The sequence below is a fragment of the Melopsittacus undulatus genome, chromosome Z (genome assembly GCF_012275295.1).
Source record: "Melopsittacus undulatus isolate bMelUnd1 chromosome Z, bMelUnd1.mat.Z, whole genome shotgun sequence".
In the NCBI taxonomy this organism is placed as follows: Eukaryota; Metazoa; Chordata; class Aves; order Psittaciformes; family Psittaculidae; genus Melopsittacus; species Melopsittacus undulatus.
In genome coordinates this window covers 28,999,182-29,024,982 of record NC_047557.1, presented here as the reverse complement: position 1 = coordinate 29,024,982, position 25,801 = coordinate 28,999,182, and the positions used below count along the sequence as shown (strand labels likewise).

At 40.7% G+C, this 25,801-nt stretch overlaps 1 protein-coding gene across 1 annotated transcript in view; it reads left to right on the top strand.

Annotated features, from left to right (window-relative positions):
* The window catches only part of RFX3 (regulatory factor X3), a 119,476-nt gene that overhangs the window by 40,861 nt on the left and 52,814 nt on the right, over positions 1 to 25,801 (top strand). Inside the window, exon 2 of the mRNA XM_034072859.1 lies at positions 19,069 to 19,193. Within this exon, the coding sequence (XP_033928750.1) occupies positions 19,077 to 19,193 (117 nt within the window). The 5' untranslated portion in view covers positions 19,069 to 19,076. The remainder of the gene's footprint in view (positions 1 to 19,068; positions 19,194 to 25,801) is intronic.

The following is a 25,801-nucleotide window of genomic DNA, read 5'->3' as shown; positions in this document are numbered from 1 at the left end:
GGAACTGCACACAATACTGCAAGTGAGGTCTCACAAGAACAGAGTAGAGGGGCAGGATCACCTCCTTCGACCTGCTGGTCACACTTCTTTTGATGCAGCCCAGGATACGGTTGGCTTTCTGGGCTGTGAGTGCACACTGCTGGCTCATGTTCATTTTCTCATTGACCAACACCCCCAAAGTCCTTCTCTGCAGGGCTGCTCTGAATCTCTTCTTTGCCCAACCTGTAGCTGTGCCTGGGATTGCTCCCACCCAGGTGTAGGACCTTGCACTTGTCATGGTTAAACTTCATGAGGTTGGCATCAGCCCACCTCATAAGTGTGTCAAGGTCCCTCTGAATGGCATTCCTTCCTTCTAGCATATCAACAGAACCACACAGCTTGGTGTCATCGGCAAACTTGCTGAGGGCACACTCAATCCCACTGTCCCTTTCACTGACAAAGATGTTAAGCAAGACTGTTCCCAACACTGATCCCTGAGGGACACCACTCGTTACTGGTCTCCAGCTGCACATGGAGCCATTGACCACAACTCTGTGTGTGGCCATCCAGCCAGTTCTTTATCTACCGAGTGGTCCACCTATCAAATTGATGTCTCTCCAATTTAGAGACAAGGATGTCATGTGGGACAGTGTCGAACACTTTGCACAAGTCCAGGTAGATGACTTCAACTGCTCCATCCCTGTCCATCACTTTGTAGCCCCATCATAGAAGGCCACCAAATTGGTCAGGCAGGATTTTCCCCTAGTAAAGCCATGCTGGCTGTCACCAAGCACCTTGTTGTTTTTCATGTGCCCTAGCATGCCTTCCAGGAGAATCTGCTCCCAGATTTTGCCAGGCACAGAGGTGAGACTGACTGGTCTGTAATTCCCTGGGTCATCCATTTTTCCCTTCTTGAAATTGGGGGTTATATTTCCCTTTTTCCAGTCATCAGGAACTTCACCTGTCTGCCATGATTTTTCAAATATGATGGCCAGTGGCTTTGCAACTTCATTTACCAGCTCCTTCAGGACCTGTAGATGGATTTCATCAGGTCCCATGGACTTGTGTACATTCAGGTTCTTAAGATGGTCTCGAACCAGATCCTCATGTACAGTGGGCCCAAGGTCTAGGTTTTCACAGTCCCTGCGTCTGCCTTCCAAGGCTCGGGTGCTGCGGTCAGAGCCTTTGCCAGTGAAGACCGAGGCAAAGAAGCCATTCAGAACCTCAGCCTTCTCCAAGTCCTGTGTAGCCAGTTCTCCTGAACGTTTCCGGAGGGGGCCTACATTGTCCTTAGTCTGTTTTTAGCTGCTACATACCTATAAAATCCCTTCCTATTATCTTTAACATCCCTTGCCAATTTTAGCTCCAATTGGGCCTTAGCTTTCCTAACTTGGTCCCTAACGTCCCAGACAACATCCCTGTATTCGTCCCAGGCCACCTGTCCTTGCTTCCACCTTTTATAAGCCTCTTTTTTCCTGTGAATTTTTTTCAGCAGCTCCTTATCCATCCAAGGAGGTCTCCTGGCCCTTCTGGTCAGGATGCAACACTCCTGAGCTTGTAGCAGGTGATCCTTGAATGTTAACCAAGGGTCTTGGGCCCCCCTTGCCCTCTAGGGCTATATCCCATGGAACCTTGCTAAGTAGGTTCCTGAAGAGCCCAAAGTCTGCTCTCTTGAAGTCCAGGGCAGTGAGCTCACTGCACGCTCTTCTCACTGTCTTGAGGACCTCAAATTCGACCATCTCATGATCACTGCATCCAAGACTTCCCTGGAGAGTCACATTTCCAATGAGCCCTTCCCTGTTGGTGAGCACGAGGTCAAGCAGGGCACCTCTCCTCGTCGGCTCCTTTATTGCTTGCAGGAGGAAGTTGTCTTCCACACAATCAAGAAACCTCCTGGATTGCTTGTGCTGGGCCGTACCGTCGCCCCAACAGATGTCAGGGTGGTTGAAGTCCCCCATGAGAACAAGGGCCTGCGAGTGTGAGGCTTTTCCTATTTGTCTGTAGAGTTCTTCATCCACAGGTTGCTCTTGATCAGGCGGTCTGTAACATATCCCCACAGTAATGTGTCCCATCACCGATTTCCCCTTAACCCTGACCCACAAACTTTCTGTTAACTGATCACCTGTCCCCAGACAGAGTTCCATACTCTCCAGCCTATCCCTAACATAAAGGGCAACTCCCCCTCCCCTCCTACCAGGCCTGTCTTTTCTAAAAAGCCTGTAACCTTCCATTCCAACACTCCAGTCAAAGGAGCCATCCCACCATGTTTCGGTGATGCCCATTATATCATAGCCCTGTCGATGTGCCCACATCTCTAATTCCTCTTGTTTATTCCCCATGCTATGGGCATTTGTATAGAGGCATCTGATCCGAGCTCCAAATGAAGCCGGCTCAGTGGCTGGAGCGGCTAGAATATTACTACATTGCTCAGAGTATTTATTATAGGTGCTGTCAACTGACTGGGTGTGTTGGGATGGAATGATGCTCCCCTCCCCCAACACAACTAGTTTAAAGCATCCTTGACAAGTCTGGCAAGCCTCCCAGCAAAGCCACTCTTCCCTTTCTTTATCAGAGCAGTTCCACCAGCCCCCAGTAGGCCTGGCCTACAAATGTGGGCCCCATGTCCAAGACACCCAAACCCTTGACTATGACACCACCCTTTTAACCATTTATTAACCTGTCCAATCCTCCTTGCCTTTGGAAGGTCCTCCCCTGTGTCTTGGAGAATTGTCAAAAAGATTATCTGAGCTCCAGAACCCCTGACCACCTCTCCCAGAGCTCTGTAGTCCTTCTTTATACTCCTCAGGCTACTACTATGACTTCTTACTTGTTTTGTGTTACTTGCAGTTACTTGCAGTTACTTGCAGTTGTTTTCTTACTTGCAGTTACTCTTTTTGTGAAAGAACTGTAGCACAATATAATCTTGGGGGGGGGGGGGGGGGGGGGGAACCAACAAAAACCCAAGCAGCAGAACTCACTTCTAAAGCAAATCCCAGCCAGCAATTAAGTACCATCAGCTGCTCACTTATCCACCCCCCCTCCTCCATTTCACCATAGGATGGGGAGAACTGGAAAAAAGGACCATTAAGAACAGTTTAATTATTGAAATAAAGTAAAAAAATAGTACTGATTCTAATGAAAAGTGAGAGAACAGACAGAAATAAAATTCAAGAAAGGCAAGTGATGCACAGTGTAACTGCTCACCGTCTGCTGATGGATGCCAAGGCCTGAGACAGTTGATTAGCCCCTCACAGCCAGCGCCCCCAGTTTATATACTGGGCATGACGTGCTGTGGTGTTCAATACCCCTTTGGCTAGTTTGGGTCAGGTGTCCTGTCTCTGCTTCCTTCCAGCTTCTCATGGCCTTCCTCACTGGCAGAGCATGAGAGACTGAAAAGTCCTTGATGGGAGTAAGCACTACTGAAGAACAATTAAAATGTCAGTGTGTTATCAGTGTGTTCTCAGACTAAATCCAAAACACAGCACTGTACCAGATACTGGGAAGGACATCAGGTATTTTGAAAAGTGTGAAGAAGTAGCATTATACATGTTAGACTTTAATTCTGCTAATATTAGTTGTTCAGTAGAGTTAAGATCTTGACTCAAGCTAGAAGTTTCATTTGATACTGTAGTTATCATTCTGCATAGAGATACTTTCGGGAGTTACTGAGCATGATTGTCCCAGCCCATGAAAGTTACGTTGCTATATTGAAGACAGGTGCCTCAGTATAGGAAAAGTACCTGAATGCCATTTAAGGTAGACAGAGACGAATAAATGACTTAAAAGTCATAATGTATTTGACTTAGCTGTGTAAACATTAAATTAGAAAACACACTGAATTTACAGAAATGTTCTGTAATTTCTTTTATCCATACTTTTTTCTGCTTAAACACAAGGAGCTATCCATCCCAACAAAGAAGGTCCCATGAACTTCTTCCATGTGAAGATTGTTTGCTGAAGGCATTTTAATTTCTAAAAGGAACACACTATTATTTTGGATAGCTTCAGTATTCATCTATTGCTGCACTCCAGTTGTGTGAGCCATACCACCACATCTCTATGATCCCTACAGGATTATAGATTCTGTAAATGCAAATGCACACAGGTATCTTATTTTTGTTTATTCACCATGTTGTGTGTGAGCCATTTGTACACCAATTGATGCATCAGCACTTTAGAGAGGCACCTTGGCATACTGGTCTCCCAGAGAGGGGCTGGCTGTTTTCTTCATAAGATGCCTTGTAGCTACTCACTTGCTCAGATAACAGATGCTTGAGGTGCCCGTGCTTAAGCCTCCTTTTGTTGATTATGTATTCTTCTTTCACTCACATGACCCCAGGCCCTTTGCTTGTCAGTGCTGTCCACCCTCCTTCACAGGGCTGCTGGCAACTTTTTCCCTCCCCTCATTGTTCCTGGTTTAAGTCAGCAGTCATCCTGCTGGCAAAGGTAACCTCTACTGGACTTGATCAGGTGAATACTATCTCTCCTAAGCAGACATTACACTCAAAGAAGATCCTGTGGTTGTAGAAACCAAAGCCCTGTTGCGGGTGCCAGTTCCACAGACAATTATTGACACATGGTATCAGTGCCCTCCTCTTCACACCCATTTACCTAGGGTGAAGAACATCACCAGGGCTTTTTCAGTTGTAGAATCTCTAGTGGACAAACTCATGCCTTGGAATAGCATGGATATAATTGTTTTATGGTTTGTTAGTTTTGTTTCTTGTAACAGTTGCAGTTGCTAGTCTTGTCACAGCAAAAAGTCGGAAGTTTTGTTTTGTCCTGTTATCTGTGAATGTAATCTTGTTACTGATGTGTATTGATAGGTAGGGCTAATATGTAGTACTGATACATTGTCCACCAAGAGTAAATAGAATTTTGAAGTTTTTGCAGGTAAAAATAGTACAAAGTAAGAAAGTCATGAAGTAGTCATTCAGACTAAGCATCCATGTGCTGTCTGTGATCTGGAAATAATGCAATTCAACTATGACAATTGTTGACTAGTACTGTTCTTAGGTACTTAATAATTTTATTGCCAAGACATTGCTTTTGGATCTTGTGAATTTTGAAGGAGCCACTTGTATTTTTCTGTTACAGCATGTATCTCTCTGCACTTCCCCCTTCTGTTTTTCTGCTGTTGTACAGTTTTGCTGTTGGAAAGTATATATTAATCCAGACAATCAGTTTCTATACTTCATTATGTGCCATTCAGTTAACTGTTCTTCATCCCATAAATCTGTGAAAAGCTAAAAAAAACCACAAAAGAAAATGAAATTGATGTTACTAACTGAAATATTTATTAACTAGTCCTTGTATCAGCCAAGTTTAGCTGCCTGCCTTGGTATTACTAAAAACCTTGAGAGAGGACAAACAAATACTGTTTAGTGCGAAACTGGTGTTCTAACATGAAAATATGTTTATATCTAGAAACTATTTGTATTATTCTTCCCCCTTCTTTCCCCTCCCCAGAATATCATGTGCCTTTTGCTTTACTGCTAACACATTTAAATGGTTTCTTCAAATTCATAACAATACTTTTTTAAGGCAGTTATTTATAAAACTTTTGTTTACACAAAAATTGAAAACAAATGCTATTTGAAACTGGGGTATTACTGAAACTTGTTTCCATTTATACCGTTGTGCAGGAACCAAGCATTCTGTATTACTTGTTGAAAATTGATGTTCTAAGAAATTTTCCTTTATTGTGAAACACATTATGTTGCCACAAATTCTAAATGAGTATATTGGTGATACATCATTATAAATAAATAAGATCTTAAGATTAGCCTTTTATTCTGACTATTAAAAGCCTGCCATTACTGCATGTGATTACGAGATCTAAATCACTTTACCTTCTGTGATGTTTTATTTAGCTTTCTAGAAGAGAAAAAAGAAGCTTCCTGCTGCAATAGAAAGTAAATTACAGGGTTTTATTTTCTGCATTGAATTAAAGCCTGCTGCATTCTTTGATCTAGACAATAAGATATATGTAGCTGAACAAAACTTTGAATACTGTGGTAGCTTAAAAAAAGTAAATTAGTTCAGGGTGAAGTAGTCCAGGAACAAAATAAATAGTAATCATTAATCTGACACATTTTAACAATCTTATTAGATAAGTAATTGATCAAGTTAGACTTAAACCATTCAGTCTTGGTATTTCAAGTCTAAGAAACAGAAGGATTCCAACTGAGAATTTAAGTGTATTAAAAACTCTTTCGGCAACTTAACAGACAAAATGAAATTTCATAGAATATACAGGAAAGGGGTAGTTGAACAAGAAAGGGGTAATCAGAACTTTGCCTGGGTTCTGCCAGTTAGACTGAAGAAATATTAATCTTTTCACATTCAGCAGCTGGGCTTTGCAATATCTTCCCAGTTGGAAGGATTAATTAGCCTTCTCTCAGAATGTGGCCTGTTTAGCTTAGATTCACTTCATGCAACAAGCACTGGCTATACAAAGGAAATCCATTAACAGATGGGTGTGCCCAACTGCTTAATTAGCCAGAATAAAAAGGATCTTTATCAAACATTCATCTGTTGCTTGAGATACACCTGACAATCCCATTAGGCAAGGATGAAGTCTTTTCTGCTGTAATATGCAGTTCTTTTATTTCATATGCAGTACCAGTGAAAAATTGAGAGGCTTTGTTTAGCTTATAAAAATGTGTCAATGTAACTGCTCAGTACTGATGCCTCACTAATGTGGTTCTAGAAAAACTTTCAGTGAATATCATGGTGATAAAGGTTGACTATCAAACGTACTGTATGGCATTTACAAGGAAAAATCAATGCTGCATAGTAAGCTATAGAAAATAATTGTATTTAGGGTATTGATTTCAGGCAGAATAATGGAAGCAGCCTAAACGCTAGAATACATTGATATTAGGTCACTTGGTTTATTTCTGTTTAGGCAAAACTGATGGTAAAGTTTTAAAAATATTTCACAACTGTACTTTAGCTATCTTAGTTTTCCCACTGATAAATCAGTTTATAGAGCAACTAGTTAACCTATCAGATTGTTAATGAAAGTGTGTTACAGTTCTGAGGTAGATAAGCACATAGGATACTGTGCTTATATATAGGGCTGTCACCAAATTGACAGTGTGGAGATAAAGTGAACTTAGTCACCAAAACATTTAAATCAGAAGTGTATGTGTAGTTTACATATAATGTGGCTTTCCTGTCCTGTGGATGGCACAACGTAGTCTGAAGTGTGGTAAGTCAGTGTAGCAGTGCCAGCTAAATGGTAGGTAGTTCTAGGCTGGGCCATGGGGTCCTCTGGGTTCTTTTCAGTTCTCTCTCGGGGTTCTTTCTCACAGAACTCTGGATTCTTGCTCATGTGTTTCAGTGTGCTCAAGAGTGGCAATCTTGTGGCAGAAGGGCAAAAAAACCGAAGTTCTCTCTACTGGCAAGAAAGTAGGTGGTGATCCAGACAGAGATCCCTCAAAATACATAGCTGTTTGGGCATCTGGCTGTAGTGAGTTCCAAAGCCTGTCAGTGATGTCAGATGGTAGTACTGCAAGGTATGACCAGGTTGATGACTTGCTCTGCATGGTGGCAGAACTACAGGAAGAAGTGGAACAGCTAAGGAACTTAAGGGAATCAGAGGAGAAGATTGATTGTTGGAGCTGCACTCTGCCATCCCTGAGTGAAGCAAACCAGCTACCCAAAATAAATCAAGGGTCCCTTACCCTCTTGCCACCACGCAGATGGAGGGGACTAAAGAGACAGGAGAGGCTGCAAACAGGATACTCCTCAGACTAGATGGTGTATGATCTCCCAGCTTATGTCATCTTCCCAGGTACCGCTCTACAAGGGTATCTGCAAGGGGTACAATATTGGAGGCCCTGGTATTTGAGTATCAGGAAGATGATGAAATAGATAAGGGATCATCCAGGTTAGAAGTCTCTCCAGGTTAGAAGTCAAGTCAGACAATGCCTTGTATCATGACCAATTCTACTAGGAAAAAAAGAAGAGTGGTTGTGATTGGTGACTCCACCATGAGAGGACCAGAGGTTCCAATATGCTGACCTGACCCAACTCACAGGGAAGTCTTCTGTCTCCTTTGTGGCCAGGGTATGGGATGTCACCATAAAACTCTCTCATCTGGTATGGCCTAGTGATTACTGTCCTTTACTAGACTTTCAGGTGGGTAAGGAGGAAGTCTCATCAACAAGAAGCCTGAGGAGACTAAAGAAGAATTTCAGGTTCTTGGAGTGACTAGTTCAGGGTTCAGGAGCCCAAACAGTTTTATCTCTGTCAGTCACAATCAATGACAATGGTTACATCAGAAAAATCTCACTAATTAGTTAAGGGCTCCATGATTGGTGTCAGCATCAGAATTTTGGGGTTTTGACCATGAGTCAGTTTACACACACTTGTCATGCTGGCATGCCTGTCCCAAAGGGGGAAAAGGAGTCTAGCCCCAGAGCTAGCAGGGATCATAGAGCTTTAAACTAAGCTCGCTAGACATGAACCCATGAACCATGGGATAGCGTGTCACTGTTGGAGTCCAGATCCACAGGGCAACTTATATGCATGTGTGCGGGGCAACAGACGGGAGAAGCTGGAAGCCATTGTTCAATAGGAAAACGATGACACAGTCACCATCACAGAAACGATTCACATGATTGGAGTGCTGCAGTGGATGGTGACAGGAGGGATGAGCAAGGAAAAAGAGGTGGTGGGGTTGTATGTCAGGGGTGGTGGGGTTGTATGTCAGGGAGTGCATCAGCTACCTGGAACTCAATGTTGTGAGTGAGAAGGCTGAATGTTTGCGGATGAAGATCAGTGGGGAGGCCAACCAAGCTGATATCCTGGTAGGAGTCTGTTATAAACCACCTAGTAAGGATGAAGGTACGGATGAAGTGTTCTTCAAACAACTGGGCCAGATTTCAGGATCACTTGCCCTTGTTCTCATGGGGGACTTCAACCTATCAGATGTGTGCTGGAAGCACAACACAGCAGAGAAGAAACAATCCAGGACATTCTTGGAGGTGTGGAAGCTAACTTCCTATCACAGCTGGCTAGTGAGCCAACTAGGGGAGATGCCTGGCTAGATTTGCTATCACAGAGAAGGACTGGTGGGTAATGTGATAGATGGTTGGAGGCCTCCTTGGGCAAACCCATCACTAAATGACTGAATTTTCAGTCCTTGGAGAAGCCCGGAAGAAGGTCAGCAAAACCTTAGACTTCTGGAGGGCTGACTTTGGCTTATTTAGGATGCTGGTTGGCAGAATTCCTTGAGAAACATTACTGAAGGACACAGGGTCCAGGAAGGCCAGACACTCTTCAAGGATGAAATCCTTAAGGCACAGGAACAGGCTGGTCCCCATGGGCCGACAGTCAAACTGGTGGGGAAGAAACCACTGTGGCTGAACAGGGAGATAGTGCTGGAACTCAGGAGAAACAAGAGAATTTATCACCTGTGGAGGAAGGGACTGTCACCCTATGAAAAGTACAAGGATGTTATAAAGTTATGTAGAGAGAAAGTTTAAAAGGTGAAGGTACAGACAGAACTAATTCTGGCCACTGCCATAAAAGATAATAAATACTTTTAGAAATGTATTAGCAACAAAAGAAGGGCCAATGAGAGCCTCCATCTTCTACTGGATACTAGGGGAAACCTAGTGACAGACTATCAATCTATTGTTTCATTTGTGGGAAAGGATAGTTGTTTATACCCTGTCCCGCAGGGGAAAAAGAGTACTAGGGCAAGAGTTAGCAGAGCTCACTCACAGAGCTTCAGGTTAGATTCAAAGTGTGAGGGGGTTGTGGCTGGGTTTGAACTAGTGTGGCATTGTTCTAGTATTAGTGAAGACCAGAAGGCCTCCTGCCTCCCGAGGGTGCCATCAGTGTGCTCTGCTCGCTCCCTGAAATGCCTGTACACCAATGCATGCAGCATGGGGAATAAACACGAGGAGTTAGAAGTCTGTGTGCGGTCTAAATGTTGTGATCTGGTGGCAATTACAGAGACATGGTGGGACAGCTCACATGACTGGAATGTGGTCATGGATGGCTATGTCCTTTTTAGGAAAGAGAGTCAGCAAAGCGAGGTGGTGGAGTTGCTCTTTACGTGAGAGAGCGACTAGAATGTATTGAGTTCTGTCTGGGGGCAGATGAGGAGCAAGTGGAAAGTCTGTGTGTACGAATTAAGGGACAGACTGGTACGGGTGATACAGTTGTGGGAGTCTATTATAGACCTCCTGATCAGGACAAAGGAGTTGATGAGGCTTTCTACAAGCAACTGAAAGCAGCCTCATGACTACATGCCTTGGTCCTCATGGGGGATTTTAACTACCCTGATATTCGCTGGAAGACTCACACAGCCAATCATTCACAGTCTAGGAGGTTCCTCCAGTGCACTGATGATAACTTCTTAATGCAAATGGTGGACAAACCAACTAGGAGAGGAGTGCTGCTAGATTTAGTACTCACCAACAAGGAGGGTCTGGTTGAAGTGGTGATGGTCAATGGCAGCCTTGGCTGCAGTGACCATGAGGTGGTGGAGTTTAGGATCCTGTGTGGGAGGAATAGGATACCTAGCAAGGCCACAGTTCTGGATTTCCGAAGGGCCAACTTTGGCCTCTTCAATCAACTGCTAAGAGAAGTCTCATGGGAAAGGGTACTAGGTGGTAAAGGGGCTCAAGACAGTTGGTCAGCATTCAAGGACCACTTCTTGCAAGCTCAGGATCAGAGCATCCCAATGGGTAGGAAATCAAGTAAGGGATCTAGGAGACCAGCGTGGTTAAACAAGGAGCTGCTGGGCAAACTCATGTGGAAAAAGAGAATCTATGGATTATGGAAGAAGGGGCTGGCCAACTGGGAGGAATATAGGACAGCTGTTAGAGGATGTAGGGAGGCAATTAGGACAGCTAAGGCCTCCTTGGAACTTAGTCTTGCAAGTCGGGTTAAGGACAATAGAAAGGGCTTCTTCAAATACACAGCAAATAAAACTAACACAAAAGGCAATATAGGCCCACTGTTGAACGAGGTGGGTGCCCTGGAGACAGAGGATACAAAGAAGGCAGAAGTGCTGAATGCCTTCTTTGCCTCTGTCTTTACTCCTGCAGACTCTCCCCAGGGGCCCCAGATTCCTCTAGCCCCAGAAGCAGTCAGGACAAAGGAGGAGTTTGCTTTGGTAGATGAGGATTGGGTTAGGGATCAGCTATGCAATGTGGACATCTATAAATCAATGGGTCTGGATGGAATACACCCACGGGTGCTGAGGGAGCTGGCGGAGGTCATTGCTAGGCCACTCTCCATAATCTTTGGTAAGTTGTGGGAAACGGGAGAAGTGCCTGAGGATTGGAGGATGGCAAATGCCACACCAGTCTATAAGAAGGGCAAGAAAGAGGACCCGGGTAATTATAGACCAGTCAGCCTTACCTCCATCCCTGGAAAGGTGATGGAACAACTTATTCTTGACTCCATCTCTAGGCATATCAAGGATGAGGGGGTTATTAAGAGCAGCCAACATGGTTTTATGAGGGGGAAGTCATGTTTGACCAACCTTATAGCCTTCTATGAGGAAGTGACTAGGTGGAGGGATGCTGGTAGAGCAGTAGATGTGGTTTTTCTTGATTTCAGTAAGGCATTCGATGCTGTCTCCCACAGCATCCTCATAGATAAGCTAAGAAAGTGTGGGCTTGACGATCAGGTAGTGAGGTGGATCAAGAACTGGTTGAAAGGAAGAAGGCCGAGAGTTGTGGTCAATGGGGCAGAATCTAGCTGGAGGTCTGTGAGCAGTGGAGTCCCTCAGGGGTCGGTGGTGGGACCAGTGCTGTTTAGTATTTTCATCAGTGACCTGGATGAGGGAACTGAGTGTACCCTCAGCAAGTTCGCTGATGACACTAAACTGGGAGGAGTAGCTGACACACCAGAAGGCTGTGTTGCCATTCAGTGAGACCTGGACAGGCTGGAGAGTTGGGCAGGGAGAAACTTGATGAAATTCAACAAGGGCAAGTGTAGAGTCTTGCATGTGGGGAAGAACAACTCCATGTACCAGTACAGGTTGGGGGTTGACCTGCTGGAAAGGAGTGAAGGGGAAAGGGTCCTGGGGGTCCTGGTGGACAGGAGGATGACCATGAGCCAGCAATGTGCCCTTGTGGCCAAGAAGGCCAATGGCATCCTAGGGTGCATTAGAAAGGGTGTGGTTAGTAGGGCAAGAGAGGTTCTCGTCCCCCTCTACTCTGCCTTGGTGAGGCTGCATCTGGAATATTGTGTCCAGTTCTGGGCCCCTCAGTTCAAGAAGGACAGGGAATTGCTTGAAAGAGTCCAGTTCAGAGCCACAAAGATGATGAAGGGAGTGGAACACCTGCCTTATGAGGAGAGGCTGAGGGAGCTGGGTCTCTTTAGCTTGGAGGAGACTGAGGGGTGACCTCATCAGTGTTTACAAATATGTAAAGGGTGGGTGTCAGGATGATGGAGCTAGGCTTTTTTCAGTGATGTTCAGGGACAGGACAAGGGGCAATGGGTGTAAACTGGAGCATAGGAGGTTCCACGTTAACATCAGGAAGAACTTCTTTACTGTGAGAGTGACAGAGCACTGGAACAGTTTGCCCAGGGAGGTTGTGGAGTCTCCTACATTGGAGATATTCAAGGCCCGCCTGGACAAGTTCCTGTGTGATGTACTCTAGGTTACCCTGCTCTTGCAGGGTGGTTAGACTAGATGATCTTTGAGATCCCTTCCAACCCTTGGGATTCTGTGATTCTGTGATGAGGAAAAGGCTGAGGTACTTAACACTGCCTTTGCCTCAGTCTTCAATAGTCAGACATCCTCAGAGTATTCAGTTCTCTGAGTTGGATGGCAGATGAGGAGCTGATTAAGGATCCCATAATTCAGGAAGAAATGTTCAGTGACCTTCTGCTGCACTTAGGCACATACAAGTCTATGGGGTCAGATGGGTTGCACCCAGGAGGAATAAAGAAGCTGGCAGAGGAGCTTGCTAAGCCACTCTTCATCATCCATCAGCAGTCCTGATCTAATGGTGAGATCCCAAGGGTTTGGAGGCTGAACAACATGATGTTTCTCTACAAAAACGGCAGGAAGGATGACCCTGGGAACTATAAGCTTCTCAGCCTGAGCTCAGTGCCAAGGAAGGTCATGGAACAGGTGATCCTGAATGAGGTAATAAATAGCATGTGGGAAAATGGAGAGATCAGGCTCAGTCAGCATGGGTTCATGAATGCGAGGTCCTGCTTGACCAACCTAATCTACGATAAGGTCACCCACTTGGTTGATGAGGGAAAGGGTGTGGACATTGTCTATTTGAACTTAAGTAAAGCATTTGATGCTGTCTCCCACAGCATTCTTCTGGAGAAATTGGCTGCTCATGGCCTGGATAGGAGGATTTATCGCTGGGTGGGAAACTGGCTGGATGGCCAAGCCCAAATAGTAGTGGTAAATGGTATCACATGTAGTTGGCAACCAGTCACTAGTGTTGTCCCACAGGGCACCCCTCAGTTATTTGGGCCAGTTCTGTTTAATATCTTTATTAGTGATATGGATGAGGGAATTGAGTGCACCTTCACTAAGTTTCAGACAACTTCAATTTGGGTGGGAGTATTGATCACCTGCTATAGGAAGGCTGTGCAGAGGGATCTGGACAAGCTGGATCAATGGGCTGTGGCCAGTGGTATGAGGCTCAACAAGGCAAAGTGCTGGGTCCTGCACTTGGGCCACAACAACCCCATGCAATGCTCCAGGCTTGGGGAAGAGTGGCTGGAAAGCTGCTTGGTGGAAAAGACCTGTGGGTGCCCACTGATGGAGCTGAACATGAGACAGCTTGTGCCCAGGCAGCCAAGAAAGCCAATGGCATCCTGGCCTGTATCAGCAACTGTGTGGCCAGCAGAGCCAGAGCAGTGATCATCCCCCTGTACTCAGCACTGGTGAAGCTGCACCTTGAAACCTATGTTCAATTCTGGGCCCCTCACTTCGAGAAGGGCATTAAGGTGCTGAAGTGGGTCCAGAGAAGGACAGTGAAGCTGGTGAAGGGTCTGGAGCACAAGTCTGATGAGGAGCAGCTGAGAGAACTGGGGTTGTTTAGTCTGGAGAAGAGGAGGTTCAGGGGCAGCCATATTGGTCTCTACAATTACCTGAAAGGAGGATAGAGAGAGGAGGTGACTGGTCTCTTTTCCAAGTAACCAGTGATAGGACAAGAGGTAATGGCCTCAAGCTGTGCCAGAGCAGGTTTAGACTGAATATTAGGAAAAATTTCTTCACAAAAGCATGATCAGGTATTAGAACAGGGTTTCAGGGAACTGGTGGAATCACCATCCCTGGCAGTTTGTAAAAACTGTACATGAGGCGCTTAGTGACATGGTTTATTGGACTTCGCATAGATTCATAGAATAATTCGGGTTGGCAGCATCTTCAAATGTCATCTAGTCTACTCCCCTGCAATGAATAGGGACATCTTCAGCTAGATAAGGTTGCCCATAACCATCCAGCCTGGTCTTGAATGTCTCCAGGGATGACACCTCTCTGGGCCACCTGTGCCAGCGTTTTACCACCCTCATTGTAAAGAATTTCTTCCGCACATCCAGCCTGAATCTCCCCTCTTTTAGTTTAAAACCATCACCCCTTGTCCTGTTGCAACAGACCATGATAAAAAGTCTCTCCCAATCTTTCTTACAGGCCCCTTTCAAGAGCTGAAAGGCCACAAGAATGTCTGCCAAGAGTCTTATCCAGGCTCAAGAGCCCCAACTCTTTCAACTCTTCTCATAGGAGAAGATCTTAAAAGTCTTTTTCGACCTGATTGATTCTATGATTCTGTGATATGTCTCTGGACATTGCCAGTTCCAGGAGTGGGCAGAGAATATTTGATTCCTTTTCTATCCCCATCAGCACCCCTCAGTGCCTACCAGCAGACCATGGACACTGGTAGTCTGCCTTTCTCAAAGCTTCTCCACAGCACTCACATCTGGTTTTGAACCAGAGTATCCTCTGTTCTTACAATGAAGCTGCTCCCTTTTTATTAAATTGCTAATGCTTGTGTCAGCCAGGCACAATCCATGATGAGTGCCGCAAGGAAACGAACACATCCTTTTCCTCACTTAGATGAAAGTACCTGGCTCTGGTATCTGAAGCATCTTGAGTTGCAGCTGCACTGATCAAGTACTTGCCTGAAATATGACAGAGCAATTAACAGATACGTGGCAGTACAGAAGAGTCTCTCACCAGTCAAAAGTGTATTTGACTGCAGTAGCGTTTCTTCCCCTGGCAGTGATTGACATGTTTGTACACTGTAAACATAAAACAATATCTAGTCAACTAAAGCAGGTATAAAACAATGCCTTTTAATTCCTTTCAGCTGTTCACGTTTGCTTGGCATAGAAGCTGCAGTATCTTAAATGACAGTTTTTTGGAATTGCTGGCTTAAAATGACCTGTTGAATTGTGCTCTGATACTGACTGGAAGTGGTTTTATAAGAAAGAGGCGGTTTAGGAAGTTACTTAGTGCTTAGCTTTTGATTTCCACTATTCTGCCAGCTTGCCAATGTTTTTGTCAGGGTTATATATATAAGTGAGAGCAGGCTTGCTCAGACAAACTAGTTGTTTTTTTACTTCAATTTAGAAAGAATTTCAAAGGTAATTGACTGAGAAAAAAGTAAAGGTGATTAATTAGTTAAGGTGTAGGTACATGCCTAAGTAAGTAGACATATACGTAGGATTATTCTGATGCTTTTGAAAGTTTTGTTGCCCAAACAGCGCTATCGAGACTACACTTTTTTTCCTTTTCTGTATATTTCAGTATTTACGCATAAAACATTGTCCAATGACTTTTATGTGTGATTGTGGAAAATAGTGATTAAAAAGGAGATTATTTCCCCAAGAATTTCAATATGAAGAAACTAGCCTTTCTTAAATAATAGTTTTGCACTCTAAATAGGAAACATATTTATTAATTAAAATGTCATTAAGTGAAAGATAGTTTACAAGTTAGTTAAATGTAGTTTGAAGTTCACAGTTTCACTTAAAAGCCAGTTTGATTGTATTTCTTCCTATAAGTGTGTTAATATTTTTACAATTTAGGTTTTGTTTGCAGTGACTTTGTGCTGCGTAAGAACTGAGTAAAACATTAATTATTCAAATTTAGTTTAAAACTAAAATGCTCTCTCATTTGTATAACATTAGGAATGTTAGTTACCATTGTTTATGTCATTTGTTATGTTTTGGAGACTTCAGAAAGTACTTGGTATCTCGCTGAGCTGTGCTGTGATGTTCTGCAAAACGTACAATGATCACTATTATGGTGATTACTATTTATTCTGTATATATCTTCACCTTAACTAACTAATCACCTTTACTTTTTTCTCAATCCATTACTTTTGACCAAGAAAGTTCCTTCAAAATTGCAGTAAAAAAAATACATGCTATGGTGATTATTTTTTATATATCTATTATTTCCATATATATATATGTTTATTCATAGATGTATAAAGTATAGGTCCCCTTTTGCCTTTGTTTGCAAAACAGTAGTTTTCTAAATCTGACTCAATTTATTTAAGCTCACACATTGACATTGTGTGTGAGTTTGGTCTATTGCATTTAAGGATGTCTTACGTGGAAAAATGTCTTGTTAATTTACAGAAATTTAAGATGATTGCATATCATTCGTTACTCAGAAAGTAACTAACATACTCTTTCAGGTTATTACTGGAAGTTGAATATTCTTGTTAATATTGGAATGAAAGGAAAAACTGTTGGTTTTCAGTTAGGGTGGTCTGATATCAGGACTGTGATATTGATTTTAGCATTAAGTAACTTTATTCTGGATTATATACAGTATTTTCTATAGGCAAAAAAAAGGTGGGATTTACAGTAAACATAGAATCACAGAATTGTAGAATAGTTTGGGTTGGAAGAGACATTTTAATGTCATCTAGTCCGACTCGCCTGCAATGAGCAGGGACATTTTCAACCAGAGCAGGTTGCTCAGAACCCCTGCCAACCTGACCGTGAATGGTTCTATGGATAGGACATCCATAACTTGTCTGGGCAACCAAGGTATTTCACTACTCTCATAACAAAAAAAAATCTTTATACTGTTTTTGAATCTACCATCCTTTAGTTTAAAACCATTACCCAGTGTCCTGTCAGAAAAAGCCCTGCTAAAAAGTCTTCCCCCATCTTTCTTATAAACCCCTTTAGTTATTAAAAGGCCACAATAAGGTTTCCCCTGAGCCTTCTCTTCTCCAGGATGAACAAGCCCAACTGTCATCCTGTCTCCATAGGAGAGGTGCTTCAGCCCTCTGATAATTTTTGTGACCCACCTCTGGTCTTACTCAAGCAGCTCCATATTATTCCTGTGCTGAGGACTCCAGAGCTAAATGCAGTACTCCTGGTGGGGTCTTGTGAGAGTGGAGTAGAGGGGGAGAATCACCTCCTTCGATCTGCTTGCCACACTTCTTGTGATGCAGCCCCACATACAGTTGGATTTCTGTGGTGTAAGTGCATGTTGCTGTGCTATGTCCAGCTTTTCATCACTCAGTACCCCCAAGTCCTCCTCAGGGGTACCCTCAATCCCTTCATACCCAAGCCTGTATTGATTCTGGGGGTTGCCCCAATCCAGGTGCATTAGGGATGTTGCATTTGGCCTTGTTGAACCTCATGATATTACCCTGGGCCCACTTCTCAAGCTTATCAAGGTCCCTCTGAATGGCATCCTGTTCCTCAGGCACATCAGCTGCACCACTCAGCTTGGTGTTGTCTGCAAACCTCCTGATGGTGTGCTCGATCCCACTGTCTCTGTCACTGAGGAGTGACAGAGATGGTCCCAAAATGTTCCCCTGCGGAACACCGTTTATCATTGGTCTCCATTTGGATAATTCCAATCATTTTATCCCTGTGGTACTAGCCTGAGTTTTTCTAGGATTTTCCCGCAAGTGACTTCCTTTGACTTTTACATACACATATATATATATATATGTGCCTCTCTGCAGGCCTGTATTAATTAATTAATGTGACTGTTAAATCAGACTGGATCAAGAACTCATCGCCACAACTGCTGTGGAGTAAATCACGTTATCAAAACCTCATCTAGACCTATGTGGAGTAAAAGCAAAAGCAAAGGAAATAATATTGCTCATATACAAAAAAGTAAATTCATATACTCAGTTAAGACTATTATAAATGACCAGGAAGATGACAAAGATTTCCAGAAATAGATTTTTGCAGCAGAATAATCAGAAGACTGCCTCAATTTGGCTGTCATTTTCACTGATTAATCATCCCCTTAGAAGAAGTAATAATAATAATTTAAAAGGTCTAACTGCTGGTTTTGAATTAAGTTTGGTTTGTCACCCACTCAATTTTATTGTCATTTCTCCTGTGTAAAATTGAGGAAACCCATAGTTCGCAGTCTGTTTCCTACAAAATCAGAAGTGATCCTTGGTTGTCTTTGTGATGAGTTTTCTTTGTAAGGCATTTTCCTTGTGTCTTGAACCATTTCTGTATTCTACTTAGCTTTCCACTGTTCCCTTCAAATGTCAGGGTCATGATCCTAGACACTTGTCTACCATCTGTGTATTTCTATACAGTTTTTGTGTCAAAAGTTTCTTCTCAGATTTTAACTTTAGTGGTTGGTTTAATACTTCCTACTGAAAGTTATTTGAGTTGCTTTTTCACATGACTCATTAAATGCTCTTCAGAGTTTGCTTTCTATATTACAGCCCTTCATTCTGTGGCCTTCTAGAAGTTTAACTTTGAATTTGAATGTATGATGTTTTCAGCATAATTCAGTAGGACAGAGAAAAAAGTTTTGAATGATGACCAGTTATTTTCACACTGAGAGATTTGCTGTTGATTTTCTGAGTTATTCCTAAAGTGATGAAACTCAGAGAAATAATGTATGTTTCTGCACATGTAAATAAAAGGTATTTTGAATATAGGTAAGATAAAATAAAAACCCATTTGCACCAACTTGCATGCTAGTAGGAGTAAAAACCCTTTGGCTTATACTAAGATTGGTATTAGCTAATTTTAAGATCCAAATAGAGATAAGCAACAAATCAGTATACTAATAAAAGTGCCAAAAAAAATCACGAAAACACTAACATTTTAATTTTATGTCTTAATTTTATTCAGAGATCACAATGCAGACATCGGAGACTGGGGCAGATACAGGTTCAACTGTGACTTTACAGACATCTGTGGCTGGCCAGGCAGCAGTGCCCACACAGGTAGTTCAGCAAGTACCAGTTCAGCAACAGGTAGGTGGCTGTTATTTTTGGGAAAAAAAATCAGGACAGATAATTTTTCACAATGTATTAAAGAACTCTTAGTTTGTATGACACTGCTAAATGAACTCTTCTGCTCTGCTTTTATCAGTTTTATTTACTTGGAATCAAAGTAGCCTTAGAAAGGCAAGCTCTTTTCAGGATCTGTTCCTTGCCTAGAGCATCTGACAAGCACAAGTAGTACATGTACATGATTCTAATGTAGGTTATTGTGGAATTCACATAATAGCTCATAGAAATTTACTTTCATTTATGTTACTGAGTATTTTTTTCCATTAAGCAATGAGCAATGAATATGTTTCTGATATGATTTGCTATATAATTCCTCTTTTCATTTGGACATCTAAGTAAGCTCAATACAATGTAGAAAGTGAAAAGCACTGTTCTTTGCATCACTAGGTTTGAATCCCTGCAGATCTTTGCATAATCTCATGAAAGTATTTGTGGTGTAGTTTGTGGTGTGAATTTGCCAGGGATATAAGAAGACTTTTGTAGCAGCCAGCACAGTGCACACCTGTTGCATCAGACTGTCACTCACCTATGCACCACACACAGGCTTTGGAAGATGTGATTGCAGAAGAAAATAGGGAGAAAAAAAGGAAAAGTATAGGGATAGAAAACAGGAACTGAATGTGAAAGCCATTTCAGCTGTCCCAGGACTTTTCTGGAATACACAGAAATCAGCTGTCCATGTGATTAGTATTCTGGGTGATATCTGGTGTTGTTTTTAATCAAAAACTGACTTTAAAGTTTCAGAATGATATGACAACAGTACATAGTTTATTAAATAATGTAATTTGTTTCTGTGCCAGTGAAGCACTTTTACTTAAATTTAATTCTTCAGTATTTATTAAGTTCAGTTCTAAAATTCCAGGTGATACATTTTTATTTTTTCACTGTGTTCCATGGTCTCATACATTTCACTAACATTTTTTCACTGGTGCACAGACTCAATTTATAATGTCTCATAGTTTCATTCCTATCATTTCTGCTAACATCTTCATGTATCTTTTAAGCTGCAAGCTTTTTTAAAAACAATAAATATTCAGAAAAGCATTGAAATGGAATTAAAAAATTTATTTAAATGCTTGGCTTCATGTATTTGATTAAAATGCACCATTAGTGAATCAAGAATTGTTTGAAATATTTTCTCCTGAGTTCAGACAGATAAATATCTTACTATCTTTTTACTTGAATGTGGATTAGGATGAAGGCTTTTGAATACTATGTTAGGTTTTAATTCCTTTAACTTAGCTATCCTTTGTAGGAAATTTTGTCTTGTTAACTGTTTTGTAGCGTTTATGAAGCTGAAAAATTCTTCATGAAATACCATTTGGATAATTTGTCTGATTTTCATGTTCTTTCATGATGACAGATGTTTAATGTAGTTTATGTGATTTGTTCTTTGTGTTTCCTGTATTTTAGCTTTTCAAATAAAATATGGCAATTTGGTATGCTACACATTTGCTTGTCTTAAGCAAATAGGGTATACTTTGGATGGTCTAATAATTACATACTGAGTTTTATCCATGTGAAGTACTGATAAGTATGATGCGTTGAAGACTGGTAACCAGTTAGTGGCATATAGAAAGGTATTCCTGTTGTCCTTTATTAATGTAATACTTGTGTCAAAACATAGAAGCCCAGGATTATATTGGTTTTTTTTTCTTGCTTGATTACAACTTAATGAGAATAGGAAACTGACTTTTTTTTGTTGCACTGAGTATGTAAAACTGTCCCTGTAAAACCTTACATGCATCTCTTTTAGTACTGCTGCTTCTGAGTATTCCCTTTCATTGAATACTCTATCATTATTCTGGATTTTTTTTTTTATTATTGTCCCTGTGGTGATGTTAGATTACATCTCTCCTGTTGACTCTGAACATTGCATATAGGATTAAACATAATGTTTCAGAAAGGAAAGCTAAGGGATCAACCCAACCAACCCAACCAAGGAAGAAGAGATTCTACAAAAATTTGCAGGGATTGAAGATGCAACAAAAATGTTGGGAAATCCATTGCAGACAGTATTGCAGTGATTAAAGCGGCATGCATAGGAGATCTGTGTATAGAGAGGACAGATTGTGGAAGTGGATGTGTGGCAAGGAGAAAAAGAAGTGTAAAGATGTGAATGTGATATGCCAGCAGGAAATGAAATGAAGAATGTGGGCAGGATAGCTAATTGTAATTGTATGGTTAAAAAAAAAGGAAGGAATATCAAACATTGAAACAATCAGCGTGTTGAGGAAACTGTAGGTTTGATCTGCCCTCAGGAGTTATCTGCTTATAAGTTGCATTTGCCTGAAGTTAATATCGGCTTTATGTACATTTGATAGGGCTAATTTGCCTAAAGAAAAGCAGGAGAAAGAGCGTTGATTTAATCAAGTCATTCTTCTGATGGCAGAGGAAGAGCTTACTGTTTCTGAACATTAAAAGTTACCAATGTTGAAAACTGGAGGGAAGGTTTTAGGTGCATAGTATAAACTATATGCTTTCACTTTTTTCTGTTGTTTATGAAAGACATAATAATGCCAGCTGTATCCAAAATATGTGTGAACACTCACATTAGGCTTATATTCTCTTGTGAATATAATTTACGAAAACATTAGAGCGTTTCTTGAATTTGGTTAAACTCAGATACTGTAATGCAAGTGTCTGTGCACATGCAAATTGGCATGAGCTGAAACATCTGTATGATGTTTACAGTAGTTATTAGTACTTTTTAGTGAAAGATGCCATTTAGGAAGGGATTTTGATATATTAATATTAAAGTATGTATAGTATTTAATTTTTCCTAGTGAGGTCTTTGATTCCTGTGTTTCCATTCCTGTATATGCACCATACTTAAATGCAAGCATCAATTTGGGGTTGTTTTACAAGGCACAAGTCTTTATTTGTTCTCACAAAATGTGTATCTTTTTCAAAATGAAACATTTTTGCCCTGGAAGAAGAGTAAGATGAATAAGTGGAATGGTAGACTAAGAGCCTTCTTTCTGTAGCTGTGTTTCTACTGAAGCATCTTGTCTTCCGAGCAAACAGAGAAAGAGTAACTTTTGATATTTTCAGATAAAACAGATCTCTAATTTTCATATAGCTGGTATAAATGTGGAGCTCATAAAAGTCTGCTGTGATACTTCAAGCATAGGAGAAAAAAAGGTATTATTAATGAAAACCTGGGCTTCCCCTCTTGTAATAATGGCCCTGTTGGCAGTGGGATTCATGCAGTGCAGCAGCTGTCAGTGTTGAGATAGGATAGATGGAAATGGTAAGGGAAAAAACACATCCACATGTAAGCAAAAAGCACCAGAAATAAGACCAAAAAGGTGGAAGTGTAATTAAATGACATTCTAACAGCCCGATTCATTTCTTTCCTCAGATACGAAGATTTTTCACAAATGTATCATCACTTTTTCAACAAGCACTTTTAAACACAGTGCAGTAAACTTCTAGGCATTCAAAACTCATTTTGTAGTTTATGCCATGCAATGTGGAAGAATTGGAGAAATAAAACTAAAAATAGTCAATATAATTTATTTCATAAAAGTGTATGCATGCATCAGAAGTTGAGCAAATCATTTCTTCATATTCACTATACATAATGGCCATCACGTTCACAAAGCATTGTATCATTTACTGGAGATGGAGACACTTCTGCTGATCAAAATTGTCCTTACTGCAAAATCATGTTTAGCATATGAAAAACATAATCATGAACTGACATTAGCCATAATATAAATATGAATGTGCTTAGAGTATTACAGCATATGCTATTTATATGTTACTTGGAAAAAGTAATCCAGACTAATGAAGCTACAAAAATTAATTTTCATCTCTGAAAGCAGAAAACAATGCACATCTAAATCATTTGCATCATTTGCACTGTGGATAATTTTATGTTCTTTTTAAAATGGATTTTAAAAATCCTTAAATGTTTTGCCCTTTGTTTTATTCTTTGCATAATAGTACTTTGAATATAAAAACTTTTTATTACAAATCAAAACTCTATCTTAAATCTTGTGTCTGTGCTTCAGTGTAATTTTTGCATTTCAATATGCTTTTGCACTTTAATTTGTTTACAAAATCTCATTGATACAAATTATCTTAGTTCCTCAATTCTCCTCTGAGGTAGTGTAGTTAATAATACCATTTATTTTCCTTTTTTTCCCCCTTCAACTAGTAATTATAATTACACATGTAGAGTGAAATGAGTTTTCATTTGCCTCTTGTTCTTCTGGAACATTTCAGCTGCTTACTTCTAATCCTATTGTGGTTATTTGTTTTAGGCTACAATCACTGAAGCAAAAGTAACAAAAGATCTGCTATCTGACCCTAGTTAACTCATTTCTTGTACAAGTCAGGATGTTTTCTAGCCAGACAGTAACAACAGTTACCGTGACTAGATCACCAGGCCACCCAAAACCATACAATTTTTGGACTTGTATACTGTCGATTTTAATAACTAATTCATTGTATTTTCTGTTTTCACCCCAAATACTTTGTTTCTTGCTGTGTTTTTCAATACAAGAAGGCTATTTAGATTTAGATCTCTGTTGAATATTCTCTCTGTGGTCTCAAATTTCTGCTTTGCCCCCAGAACTGAAGTAGGTATCTTGATACAATTTCTTTAACAGTTTAATGAAAGATGCAAGGAAAATTATAAAGAAAACAGAAGGGAAGAATTTTATTTTTTTTCCCCACAATTTCCACAAAAAAATGTTGGGTTTCTTTTTGTTTCCTCAAAACCAACTTCCTTTCAAGTAATTTGTGTAATTTGTATAATTAAAGAAAGTAGATATTTCTTCCTGACATTGGAGAATAAAAAGAAAATCCAGAGGCACTAGAAATAATTCCCATTAAAATATTTTTCCCCAGATGAAGTAAAATAGGAGATAGAATTAGTAATGGAGATATAACAAAGTTTTTCTACATGGCAGAATTTTGATATACAAGGCCATCCTAAAGACCACTTTTTTTATTTGTCGTAGCTTTACCTCTAACTTATTTCTCATAGCTTTGCCTCTAAATTTCTCTACCTTAAGGATGTTTTGTACGTTGCAATACAATGTAGTGACTAAAGCTTCCTTGGGCACTATAATCAGTTTAACCATAGCATTACTGAGTTTCAGAGAAGCTGAAGCAAAATAACTTTTTTTTATAAATTGCCTTCTTTTGTTATTGGAAAAATTAACCTAATTCAGTAGCTCTTTTGTATTGAACTTCATCATTAAAATTTAAAGGAAAAACATTTTGATCTACACAAGTATTATAAGATACTATAATAGCACTTAGTCTATCAATTCTTAAATGTTGCCATAAAAGATGACTTACTTTATTTGCATAAAGAGTCATGACCTTTCTAGTAGTAGTGGTGGATGAAATTAATTTATTCTTCTTGTTCCAAACCAGAGAATAAATACGTTTTGGAATTTTTCAGTTTCCTCTCCAATAGACTTTGAGATTTGATACACTTTATACCACTTTTTCCCTGCAGTATCCTCTCAGTAAGGGTCTTGCACTATGCTGAACATGTTTTTGAAATGATAGTAGCTTGTATCCTTTCTAACCCTAACTATTCTATTGTTCTATGATATAAATTTGTCATATAATCATTGAATGGTTTAGACTGGAACAGACCTTAAACATCATCTTAAGTTCCAACCCCACTGCCACAGGCAGGGACACCTTCCGTTAGACCAGGTTGCTCATAGCCCATCCAGCCTGGTCTTGAACATTGCCAGGAATGGTGCATCTACAGGTTTGCTGGACAACCTGTGCCAGTGTCTCACTACCCTCACAGAGAAGAATGTTTTCCTGGTACTTAATCTAAATCTCCCCTCTTTCAGTTTAAAGCCGTTCTCCCTTGTCATGTCATTACATGTCGTCATAAGAGGACCCTCTCCAGACTTGTTGTAGGCCCCCAACACTTGTAGTGCTTCATGTGGGAAATCATAAAACTTTGGATTTTAATAAATATTTCAACCATCATGTTGTGTTTCATTGTCATTAATGGATAGAAAAATCTGGTTTTCTATCATGCCAGTATAGCTGCATTCAAAACCTTGCGTGTTTTGTGTTTCTTTCAGAATTCAGGCTTTAATGTCAACCTAAGGAAAGTTTTCTGTGAAAATCTGGGTTCTTCTTTCACAGTCTCAGTCAATACTATATAAGACTAGGAAAAATGTGCCTATTTACAGAACTTTTAAAAATACAGCAGAATTGAAGGCATTAAAACAGTATTCCCAAAGAGGTCTTGGAGATGATCCATGAAATGTATGAAACTCAGATTCGTTGGGTGTTTGCAGTTTTTAGGACCAACTTTATAATACTGAACTTAATTGATAAGAAAATCAGTGACAGTCACATAAGAGTAGTTTATGTTAAATCTATTTACTAAATATGTGCATTGTCACTTCCTTAATTGAGTTTCTTGGGTAAAATTGTGCTGGGCTGTGAAGTCTCTTAAGTCCTTTTATATTTCTAGATTCTGGCCTGCTCTTGAATCAAAGTATGGCTTCCCTAAGTGATGGGAGGGTAAAATATGGAATTCTTAACTATTATAGTGGCAGAAGACAAAAAAATTA